General features: G+C 43.6%; 1 protein-coding gene across 1 annotated transcript; it reads left to right on the forward strand.

Annotated features, from left to right (window-relative positions):
- Positions 1–262: 262 nt before the first annotated feature.
- On the forward strand, positions 263–4,349 carry LOC115150539 (PAK4-inhibitor inka1-like). Its single transcript, XM_029693947.1, has 3 exons — positions 263–456; positions 562–599; positions 3,240–4,349. Exons 2-3 carry the CDS (start codon positions 597–599, stop codon positions 4,212–4,214), a joined length of 978 nt encoding a protein of 325 aa, XP_029549807.1. The 5' UTR covers positions 263–456; positions 562–596; the 3' UTR covers positions 4,215–4,349.
- Positions 4,350–19,089: the final 14,740 nt, after the last annotated feature.

The raw sequence follows: 19,089 nt of genomic DNA on the forward strand, positions 1-19,089 counted from the left end.
GTTTTAGTAAATGCATAGCGACCATTTTTATGACAAAGTATTTTTTTTTAATGTCGTAAACATAGTCCCACTTTGACATTATGGGGTAGTGTGTGTAGGCCAGTGACACAACATCCATTTGAAATGACATTTATGCCACCGATGACAAGCGCATGATGTGTGAATGTCTAGAAGATCATGATACAGATGTGTGTAGTAAAGAGGTGGCGACTAGCTATTCACTTGATCAGATTTCAAACTCTGATTGGCTGCTTCACTGCTTCAGAGATGCGACGCTCTATAACTGGCTTGAGAGCGCACGCTGGAGAAACCAAACGGACAAAATCACTACAACTTCACCGTGCACCTTCAGTCGCGAGGATTCATACCAACAGCTGTGCGCGAAATTGACTTTATGGGAAGATATCAACCCTTTAGGGATTAATGTCAAACTGGATGCAACGTGCCATATCAAATGTGAGTATCAACAGACTAATTATAGAATTATGAAGGATTTTGCTCTTACTGTATTTCTAGACTAAAACGTGCATGAATTAATCTCCTCTTTTTTTTCTATTTTAGGAGTTAATTGTGACGGTGATGCTTAAATAAATAAAATGGTAAGTATTTTTCCCTTCTGTAACCTAAGCATAGATTATCATGCAATACAGTACAGTAGTGGACAATGGCATTGTAATTGGTTTATGCACATTCTTATCAAATTGGCATTATTCTGTGCGTAAAGCGACAATGAATTAGATCAACTACAGGCCTACCATATTTAAAATGAAATAGGCGCCATGTATTTATAAACACTAAATTAACTGTCAGTCCCTGAAATAATGGCATTATACACCAGCATATGGGGACCACAGACGAGCTCTGTCCACAGACGACGTTGTCCCGCATAATGACTATAGATGCCCATGCCCAAATGCCTCTGCTGAGTGGTGCTATCCGCTGCAGGCTATGCCATGTGTCGGGTAAACAAACAAATAGCAGTTTGTTAATATGTTCTAAATTTAGGAGGCATATGGTTGTTTAATTTGCTAGAGATGATTTAAATGTTCTCTGTATGGAAAGGGTTCCATCATCATGTCCTTCCTAGTTGTATTTAACTTGACTCTTGAAAGTAGATATGGTGTAATCACTTTGTCCTTTTTGGACAATTTTTTTTGCATCCCTGCAGGAAGTTTATTATACTATAGCTAAATTATAATGTTTAATCTAAGTCTGACTTTTATAGGCAGTGGTGTGTCTATATGAGAGTACCACACAACCTGTGTTGTGGCTGTGGACTCAAGTTCCTGCTGCATCTAATAATGTTGTCATAAAGAGCAAACAGAGGCTGAAGGTCTTGGCACATTAACCTGTGTCTCAGAGGGCTTCATGTCTCTCCTCCTCCGGTCTGCTAAACATTTATCACCTCATTGTCAGATCAGTCCCCCCCCATAAAGGGCTTGAAGGTGAAGGTCGCAGGCCATCATGACTATTGTAATGCCATTTGGGACTGTTGTATTGTATTATCACTGACATGAAAAGAGTTAATGGATCCTCTCAATGTTTTATTTTTAACTAACAGTTACAATCTCTGCCAGGGCTACATGATTTACTCTTCCATCCCACTTTTTTAAGTATCAGTGTGTGTGTTTTGTTGTGTATGTTTTGTAGCCCACCTTTTTCCTTCAGAGGTAATGTTGTGTGGTTCACACACTTTTATGCTCGGTCAACCCTGTTTGATTTTGAGTGTAAGCCGACGCTGCTCACTGGTTGGTTTGGACCAATCAGAGTGGGTCCCTGTGAATCAGAGGGAGAGGAAATTAGAGCATATGGTCTTTAGTATGTCACAGCTGACTTTCATATGCAGGCACACAGCACTCTTAAAGAGACACACACCAGTATACCTACATGCTGTGCCTTGAACTACATCAGAGAAACCTCAATCCCCTGCAGATCCCCCTACAGAAAAGTAGCCATAATTTCCATAAGACTTCAGGCTTTATATTGCAGTGTTAGGAAGAAGGGAGACTTGTTGTTTAATATTGTTAAAATAAAACCTCAAAGACATTATAGTGTGGGCGGATGATGGTTGTGTTACACACATTTAGGCACAAGTGTGGTGAAGTAAATTAACGTACAGTAGGTGTGGTGGGAGGTAACTTTGATATTAAATTTGGTGTGGGTGGATCTATATGAAAACTGGTCAAGTGTGGTGTGATACAGTTTTGTATCTGAGAAGGGTGTGAGGAGCAGGACAGGTAGAGCGTGGGTATTTTTTATTGTGGCTGTGTGTTGCTGTGGAAGTTCAACATTACAGAAGAGGTGTAGCTCTTTCATACAGGCGAAACATAGCAGCAGTCACCCAATCAGCAAGTCTGAGCCTGTCCTACAGAGCCTGTCCTACAGAGCCTGTCCTACAGAGCCTGTCCTACAGAGCCGGTCTCTATTATAGTCACCAACAAATGCAGTGTGCTTATTAGAAAGAGTTCACCAGACTTCATAAAGAATGTTCAGTCTATCAAACATCTGCTGCAGGCTGGACATTATTTACAACATGCATTATATGATTTTCTATTCACCGGCTTAATAGAAAATATTTGCAACAATAAAAGAATAGCACTCAACCACTAACTTTGTTTTCTTTAAGTGAACATAGTAATGTGTCATAGTGTGTGTGTACCAGCCTGTGTCTGACTCTGTGTACTCTCTGTCTCTCCCAGCTGTGTCTGACTCTGTGTACTCTCTGTCCCTCCCAGCTGTGTCTGACTCTGTGTACTCTCTGTCTCTCCCAGCTGTGTCTGACTCTGTGTACTCTCTGTCCCTCCCAGCTGTGTCTGACTCTGTGTACTCTCTGTCTCTCCCAGCTGTGTCTGACTCTGTGTACTCTCTGTCCCTCCCAGCTGTGTCTGACTCTGTGTACTCTCTGTCTCTCCCAGCTGTGTCTGACTCTGTGTACTCTCTGTCTCTCCCAGCTGTGTCTGACTCTGTGTACTCTCTGTCTCTCCCAGCTGTGTCTGACTCTGTGTACTCTCTGTCCCTCCCAGCTGTGTCTGACTCTGTGTACTCTCTGTCTCTCCCAGCTGTGTCTGACTCTGTGTACTCACTGTCCCTCCCAGCTGTGTCTGACTCTGTGTACTCTCTGTCTCTCCCAGCTGTGTCTGACTCTGTGTACTCTCTGTCTCTCCCAGCTGTGTCTGACTCTGTGTACTCTCTGTCTCTCCCAGCTGTGTCTGACTCTGTGTACTCTCTGTCCCTCCCAGCTGTGTCTGCGTGACTCTGGAGGCTGCCTGCGGGACCAGATGCACTACATGATGAGGTCCCTGCAGGACCTGAAGCATTTGAGAAGGACCTGCCCTGCTGCTGCGCCTGCAATCACCCCTGCCCACCGCTCTGCAGTGGCACGAGCCTGCCATCAGAGGGCACTTCAGCTGGAGCGCCGTACCCGCCTGCGCATCTCTGACGCTAGTACGGCCAGCACCTATGACTCAGCCTGTTGTCTGGCCAGTCCTCTGGAGGAGGAGGAGGATGCAGGCAGCCGGCTGGGTCTGGGCCTTGGCCTGGGTCTGACCTCCCCCAGCAGTGAGAAAAGTCTAGAGTTTGACTCTGGCTACTCTGAGGCCTCCTGGCAGGACGAGGGCGTGGTGCTCAGGAGGACCAGGAATGTACGGGTGTCCTCCTCTGCCTGCCTCCGCACCAACCTGGCCCCCAGTGGCCGGGTCCGACCCAAATCCACATCAGATGCATCCCTGGAGAGTTGGACCTCATTCGAGGCCAATGACCCTGAGGACTGGACCACATCGCTGCTGACGCGGGGACGGAACAGACAACCTCTGGTACTGGGGGACAACAGCTTTGCTGACCTCATACAGAACTGGATGGACCTACCGGACTTCCCTGAACCAGCAGAACTGAAGCCCAGCTCTGGGTGCAGACTGGCTCGAGGCTTCTTGGTCAACATGAGGCGGAAAATAGCTGGCATGTCAAAGAGTGTAGAGGAGAGAGTGAGGATGAGGTCCTCAGATTCTTCTTCTCGTGTGAGTCGGACAGCTATGGCCCCCAAACGACTCTCCTGCCCCCTAGGGGTGCAGGCCCCTGCCCCGCGCCAGTCCCCCTTCTTCCACCAGTCCCACTCTGGCCTGCATGATCTAGACACAGACTTCTATCAATTCACTGCCCTCATGAAGACTGGCAGCAGACAGCCTATTATCTGTAATGACATCATCGGCTACATCTGATTCCAGGTCAGCCACTAACAGACTCATTCTAAACAATAGACAATTCCCAAAGTCACAATGTTTTTTAAATGTTAATACTATGTTCTGACTATAAGCTGGCAAAAATAAAACATTGTATTATTTGAGATGCTTCCATTAACTTTTCCATCGATTTTTTTTGCATAGAAAATACATTGCCTTCAGGAAGTATTCATATCCCCTTGACTTACAGTGGATTAAATTGCTGTTGTTTTTTTGCCATCTACAGACAATACCCCATAAAGACAAAGTGAAAACATGTATTTACATTTTTGTGCAATTTACTGAAAATGAAATACAGAAATATCTAATTTACATAAGTATTCACAAACCTGAGTCAATACTTTGTAGAAGCACCTTTGGCAGTGATTACAGCTGTGAGTCTTTCTGGGTAAGCCTCTAAGTCACCTGGATTGTGCAACATTTGCCCAAATATTAATTTTAAAATTCTTCAAGCTCTGTCATATTGGTTGTTGATCATCGCTAGACAACCATTTTCAGGTCTTGCCATAGAGTTTCAAGTATATTTAAGTCAAAACTTTAACTCAGCCACTCAGGAACATTCACTGTCTTCTTGGTAAGCAACTCCAGTGTAGACTTGGCCTTGTGTTTAAGGTTATCCTGCTGAAAGGTGAATCCTCTCCGGCAATGGAGTTAGGAAGGACGCCTGTATCTTTGTAGTGACTGGGTGGAAAATATTCAATGTCTGTTTTTTTTTGTTTTTTTTACCCATCTACCAATAGGTGCCCTTCTTTGCGAGGCATTGGAAACCCCCCATGGTCTCTGTGGTTGAATCTGTGTTTGAATTCACTGCTCGACTGGCGGACTTTACAGATGTGTATGTGTGGGGTACAGAAATGAGGTAGTCATTCAAAAATCATTTTAAACACTGTTATTGCACACGGAGTCAATGCAACTGTAACAGTATAGCTTCCGGCCCTCTCCTCGCCCCTACCTGGGCTCGAACCAGGAACCCTCTGCACACAGACAACATTCACCCTCGAAGCATCATTACCCATCGCTCTACAAAAGCCGCCGCCCTTACAGAGCAAGGGGAACAACTACTTCAAGGTCTCAGAGCGAGTGACGTCACCAATTGAAACGCTATTAGCGCACACCCCGCTAACTAGCTAGCCATTTCACATCGGTTACACTCACCCCCCTTTTGAACTCCTCCTTTTCCGCAGCAACCAGTGATCCAGGTCAACAGCATCAATGTAACAGTTTAACTTCCGTCCCTCTCCTCGCCCCTACCTGGGCTCGAACCAGGAACCCTCTGCACACATCAACAACTGCCTCCCACAAAGCATCGTTACCCATCGCTCCACAAAAGCCGCAGCTCTTGCAGAGCAAGGGGAGCAACTACTTCAAGGTCTCAGAGCGAGTGACGTCACCGATTGAAACGCTAACTAGCTAGCCCTTTCACATCAGTTACATAACTTGTTAAGAATATTTTTTACTCCTGAACTTATTTAGGCTTGCCCTAACACATGGGTTAAATACTTATTGACTCAAGACATTTCAGTTTTTTGTTTTTAATTAATTAGTTAAAATTTCAACAACAACAAAAATATAATTCCACTTTGACATTATGGGGTAAAATAATAATTCCACTTTGAACGCAAAGCAGGGTTTAATTACTGGGTTGTTCCATTTGATGTCATTCACTTTTTGACCGAACCACTTTTGATTTGAACGACACTTTCCATACACATTTGCCCATAGTAGAAGTGGTCAGAAAGTTACTTTTTGGACCTGAATGCCAAAACATTCAGGAGATAGAGGTGCTGAAAGTTACCACATTTTGCATACCCCACACTACCGTGAGATATCCTTGTTTTCATCACTGAAAAATATAAATGGCTGAGTTGGATATAATTGAAAAGCTTACAAACAGGGTTGTCAAACTATTTAGTCATTTCTTGAAATAAAATGTTTTTTAATAAAAGTTATGTCAACCATCTTTGTGCTACCATTTGAAAGAGGAAATTAAACATGTATTCCCATTTTAGTACATTTATCAGCCAAAACATGACACCCGCCCTGTATTCAACAGCATGTTGTCTCAACCGATGGCTGGCACAACACAAACACCTCCGATTATGTGAAATACGGTCTAAGGCACAAAAAAAATCTATGTTTACCTGTTTTTAGATAATTGGCATTAATGGTTAAAAAGTGACAATTAAAAAAAATATAACATTTTAGAAATTATAAATAGTTTGCCAACCCTGTTTTTAAGCTTTTAAATTATATAATCCTCAACCGTTTATCTTTTCCAGTGATGAAGACATGAATATCTCATGGTAGGGTGGGGTATGCAAAACTTGGAGCACCTCTATCTCCTAAATGTTTTGGCATTCCGGTTCAAAAAGTTACTTTCTGACCACTTCTACCATGGAAAAATATGTATAGAAAGTTTTGTTCAAATTAAAAGGCGTGCGGTCAAAAAGGGATTGAAATCAAATGGAACAACCCTATGTTGTTAGTTAGAAACATCCAGAACTCAAGGCAAATAGCATCAAGGGTGGTAGAAATCATGCCAGCTTGAGAAGAGACAGTAAACCATTTGGACCGTTTAGTCACCAGACTACTGTTTTTCTTAAACCGTTTTATCATTCCAGTTATCAAATAATTGAATGATAAAATGAAAGACCACAAAGATTTCTTTACAAAAGTTGGAAAATATTATATTTTCTCATCTAATTTGCCCTCATTTGTAGGGTGGCAGGTATCCTAGCGGTTAGAGTGTTGGGCCAGTAACCAAAATGTTGCTGGTTTGAATACCTGAGCCTACAAGGTAAATAATCTGTTGATGTGCCCTTGAGCAAGACACTTAACCTTAATTTGCTCCTGGGGTGCTGTACTGCTATGGCTAACCCTGTAAAACCACACATTTCACTGCATATATATATTTTTCATGTATTCCCTCAGGGCATATATTTAACTGAGTTAAAACACGATGTCCTCACATAAGTGGAGGCTGCTGAGGGGAGGAAGGCTCATAATAATGTCTGGAACGGACTTTGATGTATTTAATACCATTCTACTCATTCTGCTCCAGCCATTACCAGAAGCCAGTTCTCCCCAATTAAGCTGCCACCAACCTCCTGTGTCTCACTGCTCCACTCTGCTCCACTCCACTATATTACCCTACCTACAGGGACTGAATATATCCCAGAGAGCGTAAAGAGGACAACCAAGATATTTACAGACTGTGGGGAGAGAAAGGGTGTATCAACACAAATATCTGCCTGCCTCAGCCCCAGCTGCATCTGTCTTATGAGCAAATGTCTCATGTGTCCAAACAGAGCTATGCGAGGAGAAGTTGAGCAGAGCAGCTGTGTTCAGATTGAGCATAAGTTTAGTCTACTCCTCATCCCTCGCTTTACTAAGCAGGGCTCTCACTAGCAAACTAACAGCCCACCGCCTCCTTTATCCAGCTCTAATAGTCACTTGGCTGCTGGACTCACAGATAGTGCCCACTCATCCACAGTCATTGGCTAATGGAGGGTACCATTTGTTTCCACTCATTCAGTACAAAATGCTAGCTCACTCAGACAAGTTACAGATAAAGGAAATCTACACCAAAATATGATATACACTAATTTAGGGTTTCCTCTATAATTATTATGTCCAGTTTAATGATAAAAGTACACTGACAGCATTAAGAAGTAAAGAGGAAAAGAGTTTCCAGCATAGAATCTCACACATTCTCCCAGAGTTCCATAGGGGCAAACAGCCCCACCAATCACATGTGATAAGGAGGACTCAGGGGAGGACTCGGGGGATTAGAGAAGAGAGATGACTCTCTCAGGGTGTCGTCTATCTTTGCCTGTTTATCTAGGTTTCCTACAAGAAAGCCAGCCAGGCCCATTCTACCTGAGGCAGCTGTGATGAGGTCAACCCTTATCCTCCAATGTCTTAAGTTTCTACATTGAAAAAAAGGACAGAAAAATGGCTGAGAAAATCTTTTTATAGAAACATGCTCAACAAAGAACAGGCTGGATGAGAGTGGTTTGTCTAGTATTTGAAGAAACGAGGGTTTGAACTTAGGAGTTTGTATGGAAGTATTCTGAGTGCGTATAGCTTCCTTTTTAGAAATATTAGGTACCCCGGCTACTATGTGCATCAATCTGTCTCCAGCTCTGGGAATAATTTATAGAGGGATAAGAGATATAGAGAGATGAAGCTGTGGAGTTGTGGAGCAAGCAACTTTTACTAAGCCTACTTTACACCAACATACAGTTTCCAAAAAGTTTTTCTTTGTTCCTCCACTTGACTTGGTCTATAGATCATAGTTTGAGTCGGTAGATGCTTGAGGTGTTGTGTTTTTTGCTGATTTAGAATAAAAAGTGTTATGTGCTGATTGTAGAAGTCATTAAAGGTGCCACTAATGAGCCTGGTCCTCTTATCCCTGTCCTTATAGTGCCCTGTGGCACAGGCGGCTCACACAGGAGTGGATGACAACTACTAAACTGAGATGAAGCTGTCGTGTCATGTCTCCTTCACACCAGGGTTGGGTAACAGCCAGAGACGTCTACACTACTGTATGAACTCTGGTCCATTGAATAGTAGTATCTAGTGTCGTTCAAATGCAATCATTTCAACAATACACCATTAAATTATCCTTGACTATCTTTAATAACATTTACATTTGAGTAATTTAGCAGACACTCTTATCCAGAGTAACTTACAGGAGCAATTAGGGTTAAGTGCAGTGGAAGCTGCTGAGGGGAGGACGGCTCATAATTACGGCTGGAACGGCACAAATGGAATGGCGTCAAATACATGGAAACCAATTGTTTGATGTATTTGAAACCATTCCACCTATTCTGCTCCAGCCATTACCACGAGCTGTTCTCCCCAATTAAGGTGCCACCAACCTCCTGTGGTTAAGTGCCTTGCTCAAGGACACATTTATAGATTTTTCACCTAGTCGGCTCAAACCAGTGACGTTTCGGTTACTGGCCCAACGCTCTTAACTACTTGGCTACCTGCTGCCCTAATAAGACCCTACAGATCTGTGATTACAATAGTAATACCATAGTAATCCTCAGAAGACTTATGAGTGGTCAACTCTAGCTTCTCTACACAGCTTTATCATTACTGGGGTTCTGAGGACTGTCAGTGAGACAGCCAGACGGGCAGACAGACAGGTGTGTGGATGCCGGAGGTGTGATGGTTTAGAGATCATGCGATGCCATGCAGGTGAGAGGATGAGGGCAGCGAGCGATCAGCTCGGGCAGATGATCTGAGGCAGCAAGCCTGAATCAAACAGACAGACCTCTGTTAAAGTTTGACATGTTTGTCATTCTTGTGGCTTTGCAGTGTCAGAGTAAACCAATTTCAGTCAGAGCTTTTCTAAACTGCAGTAGATCAGTTTGTAAGGAGAAAAGGGTGAAAGCCAGGTATAATCAGTAACCCCCAAACCTGAAATGCACCAACACTCTGGGAACAGTATAGACACAGACCGGATCCTAAACGGGCTCTGTATTTGAATGGATTCAATAGGGGCTATCTGAGCAGGGGGTGGACGAATTGTCTTTGTGACATCAAGTGGACAAATGTCGCAGAGGGGATGGGGTCTCAGATGAGAGGTGTGAGCAGCAGGGGGCTAACTACTGGGCAGGGGGCTAACTACTGGGCAGGGGGCTAACTACAGGGCAGGGGGATAACTACTGGGCAGGGGGCTAACTACTGGGCAGGGGGCTAACTACTGGGCAGGGGGCTAACTACAGGGCAGGGGGCTAACTACTGGGCAGGGGGCTAACTACTGGGCAGGGGGCTAACTACAGGGCAGGGGGCTAACTACAGGGCAGGGGGCTAACTACTGGGCAGGGGGCTAACTACAGGGCAGGGGACTAACTACTGGGCAGGGGGCTAACTACAGGGCAGGGGGCTAACTACAGGGCAGGGGGCTAACTACTGGGCAGGGGGCTAACTACAGGGCAGGGGGCTAACTACAGGGCAGGGGGCTAACTACTGGGCAGGGGGATAACTACAGGGCAGGGGGCTAACTACAGGGCAGGGGGCTAACTACAGGGCAGGGGGCTAACTACTACACAGGGAATGGAGATGTGCAGTGCTTGAAGTGGACTGAAATAGGTACTGGGTCTCGTTGTGGGTGCTGGTACTCTTTATATAGTTAGGTGCGGGTAGAGTCAGTATTCTATAAGAGGAGCTGGAGGTCAGGCAGTACAAAACAGTTTGTACCAGCTCAATTCAAGCACTGGAAATTTAAGCACTGGTCATGCTCTTCACAGAGAGACTAGAAATGAGAAGAGAGGAGTTGTGGTGGATGGGTGACAAAGAACTTTGTAGCGTACCTGCCAACAGCCCCTCCAATCAGCCCTAGAGCTGCTCAGCCATGGTAATGACCCAGACAACAATTGCCACCACTTTTAGCCTGGGATAAAGGTGTGAAGGCCATAGTCAGTTAGCATTTAGCATACATTTGTCTCATACCTCTGTGCAGTCTGTGTAGTATGTTCAGGATTTTGCCTAGTTCGAAACTCAATTCAAAACACAACATTTAGATTATACTCGCTATATGTGGTTTACATAGAAAACCAATATAATAATTAAGTGGGTGCTTATATTTAACACATGTACAAGTGTGTATTGTATTTCTTTTTTTTGTTGCATATCCCTACTCCCCCTGAGAGTGAGGTCATGGCCAGGGTGTCCCATTATCAATGTTGACCTCGGCGCAATGAGGGTTAAGTGCCTTGCTCGAGATCACATCAACACATTTTTCACCTTGTTGGCTCGGGGCTTCAAACTAGTAACCTTTTGGTTACTGACACAACGCTCTAACCATTAGGTTACCTGCCGTGGTTGATATCCCACCCCAGGAAGGGTTTCAAAACAGCAGTTGATATCTTGTGAAGACAGGGAACGTTGTTTCTTTCTCAATTTCCAAAGGAGAGTGGAAAGAAGTAATAAAACAGTTCAGTCATGGTGTTTTTACATTTCACCATACATTGGAAGCTGCAGACGCTGATTACACGGAAGATGATTGATTTATGCACGTTAGTAAAAGATGTCACCTAGAAGTCTGATTGGCCAAAAAAACATAATGGTTGTTACATTTTTTGTCAGAAGCCCTGGTTTTCCGTAACCACTTCCAGGGAATGTGGTTTGGTGTCAGGATCAGAGATGGAGGGAACGTGAGGGGGATAAAGGAGCATGTCTGCACTCATCCCACCGTGCTGGCTACTGGGTGTCAACAAGCTACAACTAGGCTAAGCATTTGTCTCAACATTGGGGTGGCAGGTAGCCTAGTGGTTAGAGAGTTGGGCTAGTTAACGAAAGGTTGCTGGATTGAATCCCCGAGCTGACAAGGTAGAAATATGTCGTTCTGCCCCTGAACAAGGCAGTTAACCCACTGTTTCCTGGTAGGCTATCATTGTAAATAAGAATTTGTTCTTGACTGACTTGCCTAGTTAAATAAAGGTTACATTTACAATTAAATAATAACATAAGCCTGGCTGTTTGTTGTGCTCTTTCTCCAGAATACTTATCTATAGAAAGTCTGATCCTACTGTCAATGCTTCTATTAAATTCATTATCTACCTCTTAAACAACCGTTCATAAACTTCCCTCTCTGGAATGGAAATGAATCAGCCAAGTGTAGCAGCAGTGTTCCTCAGTGAGAATCAGTATAGTTCAGTAAACTCAGGAGGGTCAAAAAACATCCTGAGGCCAAACATGTGGACAACAACAACACCATATGTACAGTAATGATCTCACAGGATGTCTGTTATATTAGAGAAAAAGTAACTGAGGACAACGTAGTTGAAGAGTTAGCTTTTGAATGCTAGAAAATAATTATGACCACTGTGGGCCTGCAGACTCTGCAGAATCTAAAGCAATATAAGGATAAAAAAATGTGTTGGAGCCCTGCCCAGTGCTGAGCTTTCCACTATCAGACCCAGACTCAGACAGACTGAGGATTAAGGATATATCTGCCACTGGGCTAGACCACTTCTGTCTCTGATAGAAGATATAATCAACTCTTTCTCCCTCTCTCGCTCCCTTCTGTCTCTGATAGAAGATATAATCAACTCTTTCTCCCTCTCTCGCTCGCTTCTGTCTCTGATAGAAGATATAATCAACTCTTTCTCCCTCTCTCGCTCCCTTCTGTCTCTGATAGAAGATATAATCAACTCTTTCTCCCTCTCTCGCTCCCTTCTGTCTTGGTGCCACGTGAGAAGAGGTGCACACACACAGTGATACACAAACACACCTACACACACATGCAAGCGCGCACGCAAAAACACACGCACACAATTTCTTCACTCGCTAATCTTCCACAGAGAGAGCATGGTAGGCAGGAAGTGGAGGGGGGTGTGTGTGTGGATGGAGTCAGTCAAGGCTGGAGTCTGAGAAAGGCTGACAAAGGCTGAATGTGATTAATGCCCATCTCTCTCTGAGAGGACTGGGTAAATAAAATCAATCAGAAGGTGCAGTCAGCAATGAGTCCTCCTCACTCAGCACACAGTAATCACTCCACATATTCACAGACACAGCCTTCACAGCATTGTCAGGAGGACTAGAGGAGCAAGGTATATCTCATTTTCAGCCTAGAATTGTGCCTTTAGTTTTATTATATAGTCTTAAATCATGTAAATGGTTATTCATCTTGCCATCAAATAAGAAGAAACGTTATCTTATTCATGAGAATTAAAGGTTGTATAATGAAATGGCCCTAATCCATTTGTAAAAGAGCAGACTTTTTTAATATGTTCTGCTTTTATGATCTAGTGACAACACACAGCTGTACTCCTCTACATGTCATGATGTGTCTTAAACCTTAACCACGAGGTTCATGGGAAACATAAGAGGGGCTGACACACACAGAGAGAGGGAGCATCCCACAAGGCCTTGGCTTGCACTGAGCCCGGCCAGCCTGCCTGGGTTTTCATGGCCGTAACGCAATGAAGGCCAAACATGACCCCTGGGGTCAAACCCCTCTTCCTCTGCTGGCCCAAACAGGTTCTTTCACATGCAAATAAGACATGACTCAGTATAAATACGACCTTTGCATGTACAGCCATGCTAAAGGTCGAATCACAGTTGATGTAGGAGCCTATAAATCATGTGAAGGTTGTGTGTTTTCATGCAGTGCAGTGTTTTTTGGGTTATAGTGAGTAGATTCATGTAGGAACACTGCATGATGGACATTATACTCTGTTTGCATGTACAGCAGTGGAGGCTGGTGGGAGGAGCTATAGGAGGACAGGCTCATTGTAATGGCTGGAACGGAGTTAATGGAACGGAGTAAAACATGTGGCTTCCATATGTTTGATCTGTTTGTTTATTCCATTCCAGCCATTACAATGAGCCGTCCTCCTATAGCTCATCCCACCAGCCTCCTCTGATTTACAGTAGATGCATTATTAGCAGTGTGAGAATGGTAAGATTTTCTCAGGATCAACACACGCTCACACACACATGCATATTGACGCCACACACACATAGACACACTTTCACACTCTTCACATATGCTGCTGCTACTCTGTTTATTATATACCCTGATTGCCTAGTCACTTTTACCCCTACCTACATGTACATACTGTATTACCTCAACAACCTCGTACCTCTGCACATTGACTCGGTACTGGTACTCCTTGTATATAGCCTCGGTATTGTTATTTTATTGTGTTACTATTTACTTTTTTCTTTAGCAAAAATATGTCTTATTTTTAACTCTACATTGTTGGGAATCGGCTCATAAGTAAGCATTTCACTGTAAAGTGTACACCTGTTGTATTCGGCGTATGTGACCAATGCGATTTGATTTTGATTTTAGATGTGAGCCGCTCCTCTCCAAAAACCCCAGCAGTCACGAACAGAGACTAAAGCACAGCCGCTGCCAGCCACAACCGTGACGTCTCCAAGCATCGGAAACAGAGAAAAAACACCACAATAGAGGAGAACGGAAAAAACATTATCTTCTCTGGAGCCAATTAATGCCCTTTCTGAGTTTAGAAACTCTTGTTTCTAAACTCGCATAAAACAGAGCCCAGTGCCCCCTTTGTCTAAGAAAAGAGACGTCCAAGTAAGACTGTCATGCAATAATAGACAATTGTTAGAAACAATGGCACAAGCAGAACATTTCACATCGCTGTGTAGTCTGTTTATGTTTGTTTGTAAAGGGAAGCTTATTGAGGGCAATTGGCCCATGCAGTATCAATGCCAAATGACCATTGCATACAATAAGAAATCATAGTTTGACATGTAGGAATTCAGTGCATTTTATACAGTGATCAACTGCAGTAACATAATGAGAGTCACAAAGAGACCTCAACCCAAGCATGGAAAGCTGTGAAATGGACACATATGGAAAGAAGATCTATGCATTCCTCCATGCCCCTGCTATAAGAAGAAGCTGCTGTCTGTGTGTCGCTCTGTGTGTGTGCTCATACAGGAAATGACCAAACTGTAAGAAATACTGTTTGGAGAGACACACTCTCACTGCCAAACACACAAATATCCACACTCTCCCAGACACACAAACAGAGTCACCAGAATCCTCACATGCTTTCTCTCTCCAAAACACACAGACTCTGAGGGGTAAAATCAATAAATCAGCCTCTTCTCCCTAGTTCTTGTCTTTATACCCAGCAGGACCTGTAGAACTGAGCTCCAGAATATTTAGTATTATTACAGCTACCATACCACTATAAACATTCCCTCTCCAATCACAACATATTAGGGATGGGCAAGAGTAATCAGGTACTCGAACGGACATCAAAGCTCGATCTTTTAACCAGAGATTAAATTTTTTTTTTTAAATACTGTAAAACTATTTGGTGGAATGTGCTTTGTGGATGCCCGAACGGGCAAGTTAAATTGTCTTGAAGACAACGTTAATTTGCTTTGACTCTAGTGTTCCATTTGTACATGTGCGTTTGCAGGGCACAACAAAAAAGAAACCAAGCCGAGCATCACACCATTTTTCTCCCTAAATTCCCTTTCCCTTCTTTGTTTCATTCAATCATGTGTGCTAAGTGAGCACACAAGCTCCAGAAATAAATGCCTATAAAAACATATTTAAATGATGGGATACACAAGCTACATTCCTTGCCTAAAACAACAGTTTTATTACAAATTCTATGTGCACTGATTGATTGAAGTAGGAAAATATGTGATCCAACAACGAGCTGCAATTTTTGAATAATTGTGTCCAATCTATTTTCCGCTTAAGGTACTTTGCAAACTGCTAGTGCCATTTAGAATTGGTTAGCCTAGGCTATAACCCCCGTAAACATACAAGTTCCACACTGAAAATATGCAAAAATATTAGATTGTCACCAAACAGATGCCATGGCCGTAATTCATCACCATGCAGTGTTCAATGTGGAATTGTTAATCCATTTTGAAAATTGTAACATAGTTCATGTAAATCCGGGATATTTTAGTTAGTTTGATATGGAGGTTAAGGTTCGTATGGTGTGTATTCATTTGTGGATGTCCATCATCCATTTCGTATGTATGTTATGAATTGCTATTCGTACAATACACTGAGTGTACAAAACATTCAATGACTGACCATATGAATCCAGGTGAAAGCTATGATCCCTTATTGATCACTAGTTATATCCACTTCAAATCAATGTAGATGAACGGGGAGACAGGTTAAAGAAGGATTTTAAGCCTTGAGACAATTGAGACATGGATTGTGTATGTGTGCCATTCAGAGGGTGAATGGGCAAGACAAAAAATGTAGGTGCCTTTGAACGGGGTATGGTAGTAGGTGACAGGCTCACCAGTTTGCGTGTATCAAGAACTGCAACGCTCCTGGGTTTTTTACGTTCAACAGTTTCCTGTGTGTATCAAGAATGGTTCACCACCCAAAGGACATCCTGTCAACTTGACACAACCGTGGGAAGCATTAGAGTCAACATGGGCCAGCATCTCTGTGGAACGCTTTTGACACCTTATAGAATCCATGCCCTGATGAATTGAGGGGTTTCTGATGCCAAAAGGGGGAGCAACTCAATATTAGGAAGGTGATCCTAATGTTTTTTACCCTCAGTGTATGTTACAAATTGCATTATGTACAATATGTTACGAATTTGCAAAATGTATGATATGTTACAACTGCCAATTTGTTGTGGCTAAAGTTAGTTAGGTGGCTAGGTTGCTAATGTTTTCTTAGGTGGCTAAGGTTAGCTAGGGTGGGGTTAGGGTTAGGAGCTAGGTTAAATCAAATCAAAGTTGATAGGTCACATGTGCCGTATACAACAGGTGTAGACCTTACAGTGAAATGCTTACTTACAAGCCCTTAACCAACAATGCCGTTTTAAGAAAAAAAGTGTTAAAGTATTTACTAGAATTAACTGGAAAAAAAAATAAAATAAAAATGAACAGAAAATCAATCACAATTTTTTTATTTATTAAATAGCTCCAATAAAATAACAGTAGCGAGGCTATATACAGGGATTACCGGTACAGAGTCAATGTGCAGGGGCACCGGTTAGTCGAGGTAATTGAGGTAATATGTACATGTAGGTAGAGGTAAAGTGACTATGCATGGATAATAAACCAAGAGTAGCAGCAGAGTAAAAATGGGGGTGGGGTGGGGACAATGCAAATAGTCTGGGTGGCCATTTGATTAGCTGTTCAGGAGCCTTATGGCTTGGGGGTAGAAGCTGTTAAGAATAATTTTGTATCTAAACATGGTACTCCGGTACCGCTTGTCATGCGGTAGCAGAGAGAACAGTCTATGACTAGGATGGCTGGAGTCTTTGGCAATATCTTTGGCCTTCCCCTGACACCGCCTGGTATAGAGGTCCTGAATGGCAGGAAGCTTGGCCCCAGTGATGTACTGAGCCGTACGCATTACCCTCTGTAGTGCCTTGCGGTCGGAGGCCGACCAGTTGCCATACCAGGCGGTGATGCAACCAGTCAGGATGCTCTCGATGGTGCAGTTGTATAACTTTTTGAGGATCTGAGGACCCACGGCAAATCTTTTCAGTCTCTTGAGGGGGAATAGGCATTGTCGTACCCTCTTCATGACTGTCTTGGTGTGTTCGGACCATGATAGTTTGTTGGTGATGTGAACAACAAGGAACTTGAAGCTCTCAACCTTCTCTACTACAGCCCTGTCGATGAGAATGGCGGCATGCTCAGTCCTCCTTTTTCTGTAGTCCACAATCATCTCCTTTGTCTTGATTACGTTGAGGGAAAGGTTGTTATCCTGGCACCACACTGCCAGGTCTCTGTCCTCTCTGTACCGCTACTCCCTATAGGCTGTCACATCGTTGTCGGTGATCAGGCCTACCACTGTTGTGTCATCGGCAAACTTAATGATGGTGTTGGAGTCGTGCTTGGCCATGCAGTCATGGGTGAACAAGGAGTACAGGAGGGGACTGAGCACGCACCCCTGAGGGGCCACTGTGTTGAGGATCAGCGTGGCAGATGTGTTGTTACCTACCCTTACCATCTGGGGCGGCCCATCCGGAAGTCCAGAGGGAGGTGTTTAGTCCCAGGCTACTTAGTGATGAATAGCATTTTGTCCAGGTGGGAAAGGGCAGTGTGGGGTACAAAAGAGATTGCATCATCTCTGGATCTGTTGGGGCGGTATGCAAGTTGGAGTGGGTCTAGGGTTTCTGGGATAATGGTATCGATGTGAGCCATGACCTGCCTTTCAAGGCACTTCATGACTACAGACGTGATTGCTACGGGTCGGTAGTCACTTAGGCAGGTTACAGTACCTTGGTGTACTCGGGCACAGGGACTATGGTGGTCTGCTTGAAGGTGGAAAGTTTTATTAAGTTCCTGGGCATACACATCTCGGACAAACTGAAAGGGTCCACACACACAGACAACGTGGTGAAGAAGGCGCAACAGCGCCTCTTAAACCTACGGAGGCTGAAGCAATTTGGCTTGTCACCAAAAACACTCAAACTTTTACAGATGCACAATCGAGAGCATCCTTTTGGGCTGTATCACCGCCTGGTACGGCAACTGCTCCGCCCACAACCGCAAGGCTCTCCGGAGGGTAGTGAGGTCTGCACAATGCATCACTGGGGGCAAACTACCTGCCCTCCAGGACACCTACACCCCCCGATGTCACAGGAAGGCCAAAAAGATCATCAAGGACAACAACCACCCGAGCCACTGCCTTTTCACCCTGCTATCGCCCAGAAGGCGAGGTCAGTACAGGCACATCAAAGCTGGGACCGAGAGACTGAAAAACAGCTTCTATCTCAAGGCCATCAGACTGTTAAACAGCCATCACTAACATTGAGTGGCTGCTGCCAACATACTGACTCAAATCTCAAGCCACTTTAATAATAAAAAGTTGGATGTAATAAATATATCACTAGTCACTTTAAACAATGCCACTTTATATCATGTTTACATACCCTACATTACTCATCTCATATGTATATACTGTACTCTATACCATTGACTGCATCTTGCCTATGCTGTTTGGCCATCGCTCATCCATATATTTACAGTGGGGCAAAAAAGTATTTAGTCAGCCACCAATTGTGCAAGTTTTCCCACTTAAAAGATGAGAGAGGCCTGTAATTTTCATCATAGGTACACTTCAACTATGACAGACAAAATGAGAAAATGAAATCCAGAAAATCACATTGTAGGATTTTTTATGAATTTATTTGCAAATTATGGTGGAAAATAAGTATTTGGTCACCTACAAACAAGCAAGATTTCTGGCTCTCACAGACCTGTAACTTCTTCTTTAAGTCCTCCACTCGTTACCTGTATTAATGGCACCTGCTTGAACTTGTTATCAGTATAAAAGACACCTGTCCACAACCTCAAACAGTCACACTCCAAACTCCACTATGGCCAAGACCAAAGAGCTGTCAAAGGA

This window comes from Salmo trutta, chromosome 16 (assembly GCF_901001165.1).
Source record: "Salmo trutta chromosome 16, fSalTru1.1, whole genome shotgun sequence".
In the NCBI taxonomy this organism is placed as follows: domain Eukaryota; kingdom Metazoa; phylum Chordata; class Actinopteri; order Salmoniformes; family Salmonidae; genus Salmo; species Salmo trutta.